At 44.3% G+C, this 9119-nt stretch overlaps 1 protein-coding gene across 1 annotated transcript in view; it reads left to right on the forward strand.

Moving 5' to 3' along the window:
- LOC147685309 (ectonucleotide pyrophosphatase/phosphodiesterase family member 7-like) overlaps positions 1 to 5780 on the forward strand; it is a 232918-nt gene extending 227138 nt beyond the window's left edge. The window contains exon 6 of the mRNA XM_086941229.1: positions 4825 to 5780. Within this exon, the coding sequence (XP_086797355.1) occupies positions 4825 to 4870 (46 nt within the window). The 3' untranslated portion in view covers positions 4871 to 5780. The remainder of the gene's footprint in view (positions 1 to 4824) is intronic.
- The last annotated feature ends 3339 nt before the right edge of the window (positions 5781 to 9119 follow it).

Consider the following 9119-nt stretch of genomic DNA (forward strand, 5'->3'; position numbering starts at 1 on the left):
AGCACTGCATCAAGTGACTAATGCAGTAGATCTGATGAATGCATCTGGTAGGCAAGTGCACATGACTGCACAGGATGACAGCAGTGAGTGTGCCTCAAGCATGAGCAGTACCACAGGGCCTGTTGCAATTGCTGTGAGACGCACTACTCGCAGCGCTACCCCATCCACTGCCAACGAAAGGCAAGAAGATGCAGCGCAAGACAGACGTCTGGGGCTCTATCATCCTGTTGCTCATCCTGATTACCTGCACCGGATCTGTGTGTGTGATCCGACCCGCATTCCAGTGGTGTAATCCCGGAGTTTCTCCACCGTTGTGAAGCGGAGCTACGTCGATGGTCGCATTGAGGCCTAACCCCGCGGAGAAACCGGGGACTCGAGTGCTGGCTCTGCCGGGTCCGAGTTGAATAACAACGGACTGCTGAAGGTGGTTGGGTCCGGTCTCTGGAACACTCGGACTTTTTTGATTGTTTTGTTGCCATCTGCTGCCTGGTGCCCTATAGAAGGTGAGGTGACGGGTGACGCACGGGGCTGTGTCGCGGGGGTCCCTGACCGGGGGTCCGGTATTCACATCATCGTTCCCCCGGGTCGGTGCCTCGCTGCGTACTACTACTCGCTAACCGTCAGTCCCTCATGGCTTACTCCTGCTCCGCCTAATTTTGCCCCGGAGAAGGCGCCTCTCCGTGGGGTCCACCATGTTAGAGGACGAAACGAATCTAGCGGAACAGGCTCGAAATGGCCCGTCACTGCGTACGGTGCTGGAGGCACTCATGGCACTCAAGGGAACTATTGAAGTCCAGACTTGCAGTTTGTTGTCTGCGACGGATGGACTCATAGACATGAGACCGGATCCCGACTCAACGCCCGCGACCCGGCAGCCAGCCCGCTTCTCAATAGATGTCTCGGAGGTGTTTTTTGACCCGGCGCTGGAAGCAATGTTTGCCCCTATTGAAGTGGCTCTACCTGATTGTACTGTGCCTGGTCACCCCACGGAACCGTTGGAACCCCCGATTGTGTATCCTCCGGTACATTTACATGTCATCCCCATTTTGGAGCCTTCTACTTTCTATCCTTTGTTGTTTCGGACCGTGTCGACTCCCCTCCCCTGTCGGTCTTTCAAGATGGCGGATGGGGTAAAGCTTGGCTTCGGAAGCAGGGAGGGTCAACATTGGTACCTACCAGCCATCTACATCGGGACCTGCCGTTCCTTTCTCATCTGTGTACTCCTGTTCGTTAGACTTTGGCAGTACTTTGTGGGAAGTGCTTTCTTTAATTGTTGACCTCAGTGCATTTGATCGACGGGGCCAGGGTTGAGATTCTTCTCCGAGTCTCTCATTGTGGCATTATGTTAACGGGATTGTTTTTATTGACCTAACGGAGTCCGGGGCGGGGCTGGCTACGACGGGGGAAGGAGACCGGGAGCCCGTAGAACTATGCCCTCCTCCGATTTCCCTCATTGTGTGGGGTTCTTTGCCTTTTCCTTTCTTTCCCTTTCTACTATATTTCGGGTTCTGGTTACTGGGCGACAGGCACGCTGCGAGGGGGGTGGCCGTAGTCATCAGCAGGGGTGCAGTGGGGGTTTCGTTTTTATTTTTGTACTATGGCCTCTTTTCTTCCTTCTCCTTCCTCCCCTTTTCTTCCTTTTCCTTTTCCGGGTTAGTGTAGTGGGTTCGGCTTTCCTTACATCCTTGTTGCTACATCTGTACCTTGACTTTTCTGAGGTTTTGGTGTTGTGGGGCGGACAATAATGATGGCGTAGACGAATAATAATGTGCTACTTATCCTGATTTCGTATGTCTTAACGCCGCTGACCTACATGATAGCGAACTTATTTTGGACACGTTGTTCTTTTGCTCGCCCCCTTTTGTGATCCGAGACATTGTACGACACCTGATCCTTTCAACTTATTATATGTAAAATGAAAACCTATTATCCTGTTTCCGAATTGAACTGCCTTTGCAACCGATGTGCTTTGTGGATGGAGTTCCTATGCTCCCCAGGGAGGCTGGGTCTGAAGTTGGATTGTAATAACGTACTGAAATGCTTAGCGGCCAGCCCTGGGGGGTTGTAGGCCCGTGTCTGTATTTGATTGCAAATGTTAAATAAAGGTTTTCAAAAAAAAAAAAAAAAGATAGACGTCTGGGTGTTCGAGGGAAAAAACGCTAGTCCCCCATTCTGACATTTTGAGTGAAATGGTGATTTAACCATTGACACAATATGACCATATCACTGACTTTCAAGTACATTTGATTTAAATTTTGTCTTTGTTTTCGTATTCAAATGAGTATAGTGACATTAGTCACTTTTGGCTGTTTGCTGATGTTCACCGGTCACAATACATTTACATAAAGTATACTTAGCATTGCAATGAATGTGTTTGTGTCTTCATTACTCACCTCAGAAGTAATTCTGTGTAATCTCCAATCTGCGCCTGCGGCCTTCTGCTGCGCCTGTGCCTTGTTGTGCAGGGTGGTGTGGCACTTGTTGGTTTCCGTCCTCCGAGTCACTGTTAGACAGCTCCACTTCCAAACCTCCCTTTGTTGCAATGTTGTGCAGCATGGCACATGCTGCCACTATCTTGCAGCATTTGACGGGACTGTATTTCATTGCACCTTCGGTTTTATGAAGGTGTCTGAATCGGCTCTTGAGTAGGCCAAATGTGCGCTCAATCACGTTCCTCGTAGATATATGTGCTGCATTGTATCTCCTTTGTGCGGCTGTGGCTGGATTTAGGTATGGTGTCAGCAGGTAGTTTTGCAAGGCGTATGCGCTGTCACCTACATGAGAGGGTAGAAAGGCTGTCAGTGGTTGTTTGAGTTTTACATTTGTACACGGTATAGAAAAATGTTTTGCACATAATTACCTAGCAAATGTCCCTCTCCAAACTCTCCCCTTGCTAGACGGGTCTGAATGCCACTTTACCTGAAGATATACGAATCATGTGCACTGCCAGGGAATTGTGACACGATGTCCGTTATAATGTTCTTTGCATTGCACACCACCTGAATATTCAGGGAATGAAAACTTTTCCTATTGCGATACATATATTCTTGAGCTGCTGGGGGACATATCGCCACAAGGGTGCAATCAATACAACCCAGTACTTGGGGGAAGCCAGCAATTTGATAGAACTCCTGCTTGGTCCTAGCTATTTCATGGGCTGTGGTAGGAAAACGTATGTGGTTGTGTATCCGTACCATCATAGCATCAAGAAAATCAGCCAATATTCGTGACATTGCACTTTGAGACACACCTCCTGCTACTGCTATGACTCCCTGAAAAGTGCCTGACGCCAGTAGATGTAGGCAACATAATACCTGCACATGCGTTGGGATTGCATTGGTCCTATTGGTCTGTTGTTGCAGGATAGGGTCCACTTCATGGATCAGATCATGTGTCATTTGGCCATTCAGCCTATACTTGTCATATATTTCATCATCCTCCTGACCAAGCAGAGTGACGCGTATTCTGAAGATGCGCTCATTGATTTGCCTCCCTCTCTGGTGAGCCGCTTGCAGCCTTATCCTCCTCGCCATCAGGTACAGAGCAGCCATTTTGGAAACAGGGGCCTCATTGTGGGTGTGTTTATATATGTTTCTGTTGGTGTTCAGCTGTTTCTGATTTGCACTCATTTTTACCACCTGGTTGGGTCCCTTCTTAAATTGCGAATGCAAAATAGCGATTTTCATCAAAATCGCTAATAGCGATTTATCATGCATTTGGATTGCGATTCCTTATTTGCGATTCTTTCCTTGCGAATCGCAAACGGGAAATCGCAATGGTTTTCGCAGAATTATTTAGCAATTCCTTAATTTTGCAAAAATTTACCGATTTTCGCAAAATTAAGGTTCATGCATTTCTACTCTTCAAATTGCAATCGCAAATGCCTTATTTTTGCGATTCGCAATTTTTGCGAATTCGCAAACGCTTGATGCATGTGCCTGATAGATCTGTCGTTTTTTGCCTTGTCAGGATCCAGAGAGGGTTTTTTCAACAATGGACTGACAGTGCATGCTTCCAACTGTGGGGTATTTGCCCCTTTTCCAGCAAAAGGTTGTACAAGGTGGTCAATACTGACAAAATAATATCTCCTCCTTTTAACAGGATGCCTACAGGAGCTGAATCTAAAGGGGATCCAGATTTAATTGTATTTGCTGCTTCCCAGATTACACTATTATTTAATTGAGGGAAAGTCGAGAAGGTAGGGGTGATTCTGCTATCTCAAAATCGCTCATTTGCATCTTGAGGCGAAACATCTTCACCTCCCAGAGAGTCATAAATGCTGATAACTTTATCCACAAAAGGTTTGGAAAGGACGTCACAACATTCTCTGGAGGGGGAAGAGCATGCCCGCCAAGATTGGGTTTCAGAAAAGAGTTTATGATCCTATATAATTTTCTAGAGGCTTGTGAGGACTGAGCAATTCTGTTGGCAAAGTCCATTAGTCTCGCATTCCTAGTTGCATACTGGGAATTTTTCTATGCTTTTTTGTTGATGGCCTTTCTTCCTCATAGTGCGACCTCCACTTTGTTTCCTCTGTCTTACAGATTTTCTTTATCTCTCTGATTTCGGTGTGAACCAAGTAGCGTTAGTCCTGGTTCAGTGGAATTTCAGTTTTTGGGGGATCAGCGTCTCTAGGGATGAGTCAATCCAATTCTCAAATACCCTATATGCAGTGTTAACGTTACCTTCCTGTGATCATGTACTGTGAGCAATGTATCAGAGAGACAATGAAAAGGTACATAAATGGTCTTTGTGATGTTTTGGTATCAGTTCTTGAACGAGAAAAACAGCCTCTTTAACATAAATTTCCTCTTTGATTTACAGAAATAAACATGAGAAAATACTGCAGAACAATACGACATCATTTTGAGCTACTTTCCAGAGGCCCTATAAAGGAGCTGCAACAGTTCTAATATGTCTTCCCTCTGCAAGAGATACATAAACATTTGGTGTATAAACTGTGGGACCCTGTCATTTGTTGTCATACATTTTTGACACTTCTGGTCGCAAAAGTAAAGCTCTGGAGGAGTAAAGTCTGCACTATTATGGTCTACTTGTCCGAAAAAAAGGAAATCCAAATGCTGGTGGAAATTTCCGCATTTCTGCCGTGGACAATAAAATTCACATACCTGCCGATTTGCTTAGCCAAAAGACGTCTCAAATTGACTTTTTCAAGATCCTGCAATGTCACCTTTCATTGTGTGGTGTTGCCCAGGCTGTGCCTCTCCAAGCAACAACAACATGGTGGGTGCAGTGAACTGGGATTATCTTACAGTCTAATTTAGAGCATCATCATCTTCCTGACCACATGCTAATTAGAACTTCTGATATGTGCAAAAAGGTGGCAACAAAAATGGTCCGTTTAGATCATATTTGCATCGTAGTATGAATTCCTAAACGTTATGTAGCTAATGGAGAACTGCACACAGGCTCTTTATGATTAGTGTGTGTCACCTTTACTGTGGATTATCAAGTGGGTGTACTATGAATGCCCTTGAAGTTTGGTGCTTATTTCAGTGGTGACATGTATACCCATGCCATGTCCCATCAAAGCAGTGGTGTGGTCAAGCATCCTTAAAATATGCTCTTTTTTGTAGCTTGGATGTGCAAACAGTGGCAGACAGTATCATAGAAGTTGAGCAGATATTCCTTCCTGTTAATCCACTATTTCATGCAGTTTTGATAGCTGTGATGTTTTTAAATTAAACGTTTCTATCGATGTAATTTATTTGCCATAGCTATTTTCAGGAAGAGATGTCAGAATAAATTAAAACAGGGTACATGCTGTGGTTTTGGTATCTGCCATATTGTGTCACTGTCTCTGAAGTCAATTATTGGCATGTAGAAGATTCTTCCTAGATGCCCTTTCTGAAGGTGGTGACCATGCTTTCTGATGAGTGAGATGAGGTGAGGTTGTAAAGTGTGTTTGTGTGTCATGTGTACCCTCAGCACCTCCACCATGATACAATATTGCTCCAAACGCTGCACCATCCGGATCTCTGATCCTGGTGGAAGCAGCAGTCTTTTGTCTGACAGCCGTGGGTCTGACCACCAGCATCGTAATACGGTTTTTGGAACAAAGGGATGTCAGCAGTCAGACCGCCATCCATGGCCTGTCGGTGATCCAACTGCAAGACATCCTAATCAGACCCATAGTTTGGTACTATGAACAGCTTTCCCCAGTCCAATAGAGGGAGAATGGAGGGACACAGTGACAGAAAGAGAGAGAGTGAGATAGAAAAGAAGAATGATAAGTGATCTAGCTGGCCAGGGCAAAGATAAATGACAGCATAAACTAACAATCAATTAACCATTACACCATAAAATCAGGTTAAATATGTAATTGTGGGGGGTGTGGCCAAGGTAGCCAAGATGAAGCTCATGTCTCCTAATCCTGTTCCTGCTGTTGTGTCGTCGTGCCTGACTCTGCCTAGGGACAGAGCAGGCAGACAGGAAGCGGAAAACAAAAACAGGAACAGGAACTCCAATCTAGCCTGTAAGCCAGTCACATCCTGGCAGGGAATCAAGATGGATGTGTAAAGTGTAGCTCCGACTCCTGTGTCGTTTATGCGTGGGCAGAGCGTGACATTGGCGACGAGGGTGGGATGCGTTTACCCCACGAACAAAGTCGCGCAGCCCAGCGGATTGCGCGGCCCCAACGACGAGTCCGCAGTCCTCCTGTCGGCAGCCCAGAAAAGGCGCGAAGAGAAAAGAAAACAGAACCGGCACCTGAGACTGCCAGGAGCTACGACTTGGCCAGACGACATCGCGCTGCCATCCAGAAAACACAGAGCGAGTGAAGTGCTCGTGCAGCGCCGAACGAGCGAGGAGCCCTGCTGAGCAGCGCCGCAGTGGGCGCGAAGGTCCCGCTCACTCGCGAAACGAAAACAGATGCGAGGGTGAGTCCCGCTGCAATTAAAACGAAACAAAGCAAAGAAAGCGTGTGGCAGCTGTATGAGCGTGTGGACAGAGAGTGTCTGGGCTAAGAAGAAAGCGTCCCATCTGGCGGCCATCTTTAGGTCAGATACTGCTCTACTTGGATTATTCAATAAGTCAATACTCCATGAAAGCTACCACACTAGCCCCATAGAGATTATGAAGTAACGTTGATTAATCTAGTTTTGTTCACCGAATGAATCAGGGAAGAACAATGGAAAGCAACACGAACAGATATTTTTCATGGAAAAAATTATTTATATTTTGTATTCAAATGTAAGGGTACATAATCAAAAATCAGAAATGATTGCATACAAATCTTAAGTACGTGGAAACAACAAAACAATCCATTTGTACAAAAGAAACAATCCAGTCTTTAGACAAATATATATAAAATTGACTTCTTTTGAAATAAAATAGAAAGTCAAGAAGTAGAATGAAGACTTGGATAGATGTGTCGACGTTTCGGTCTCACTGGTAGTATCCAAAGACCATCATCAGGACAAAAAGTTTTATGCAATATAGATGTCCCCTATAAGAAAATTAATACAATTACCATATATTCTTAAAACGTGTTGCTAACAGCTGATCATTTAAATACGAAGATTTTTTACATTTCTAGAGTGACAGTCGTTTAACACAAATTCATGCAAGTATTCTGGATATTTCATTCCAAGAACAGACAGTAGCTTAACAAACTGGTCAGTGTGGTGACTAGGATGCTGGCATACAGGGTTAAATTAATGACTTTCTCAAAATAATGAGAAGAAGTGGAGACACACTTACTTATAGTGAGTATAGGAAAAGCCTATAAATGATGATGGCTGCAACTCAGCCTGGTGAAAAGTATTCACTGTCAGTGGGTCATAGCCTATGGGAAACAAATAGACTGATATAATTGTCAATTGGTAGTTAAGTTTATGGGCTATGAAAGCGGAGGTTGTCTAGGGGGATGTTTATTACCTTAGGCGAACACCAGATCTCGCCTGTAGTTTAATTCAAAAATAGGCGATGTTCCTGTACTGAGTCTCAGGATTGAATAGCTGAAATAAAATGGAAAGTAAAGAATATGTTATGGCCTGCTTGTGTGAGTGTTCACAGTTGCCGGCAGACAACAGACTGTTTTGTGGTGAGTGATATGATCTAATACAGTCGTCGGTGACACCATGAGATATCGCACTGGAGACAGTTTTAGGGTGATAATAAATTATCCAACCAGAAAGGAAATGGCCTGAGTTCGAGTGTTCGTTCGTAATGAAAACAAGAAAAACAGGCTTGTAGTCATGGAGATTGATCACTGTCTCCATAACGTTTAGTAAAAAAATAATGCTGATGAAACTGGTAACGTCTATAAATGCCACAAGCATATACCTGTTAGGGATAATGCTTTGTGTCGTGTTGTTTAAAGACAGAAACATCTGTATGTGCCAAGAGCATATACTAAAGTGTCGAAATATCGAAGAGGCTAGGTGGTGTCAAAATGCATTAAAAAATGCTAAGACTGGCGTGCAGAGCAATGTCTCTAAAATACCACAATCAGATGTTAGATCTTAATTTATGGTGACCGGACATTCAATGAGCAATACATTTTTTTATATATATAAAGGCGCGGTTAGCAAAACTGAATAGTGCACCAGTTCTAAATAGTGCAACAGTGGCCGTTTCTCTGAAGTTAAAGGGTGACCGCACAAAAAGGAAAGAAAACGCGGTACAACTAGACCAAAGCACCGATGGGCGGCAGAGTACTTACTTCAAAGAAGTGAAATGCCGGCGAAGGTTCCGTACACATTCGGCAGCGTCAGAGTGAAACTGATGCGAAGAGGAGCCAATCAGACGGGGGTTTATACGGAGCCAAAGTATTGCGTCATGACCACGTGATCGGGCTAGGCGTCTGAGTAATATTGTAAACAGTCGCCATTTTAGAATGGTAGTGGTTCTGTGTATTATGTGTGGAGGCCTATGTAACCACACTTTTTAAGGATATTTACGGAGGAATGTCGAACAAATAATGTTTATCAAAACAGAATCCGGGTCATTTATTTAGCTATTTCTAAAAATCGAAGTTGATTCCTATTTACTGTCTACATGAAACAATAAAGAAACTGACAAGATTAGTTGTGACCAAAACAGAGACAGACATGTGCAGGGTATTTCCTGACAATCTACTCTCATATACATTAATA

This window comes from Lissotriton vulgaris, chromosome 10 (assembly GCF_964263255.1).
Source record: "Lissotriton vulgaris chromosome 10, aLisVul1.2, whole genome shotgun sequence".
NCBI lineage: Eukaryota > Metazoa > Chordata > Amphibia > Caudata > Salamandridae > Lissotriton > Lissotriton vulgaris.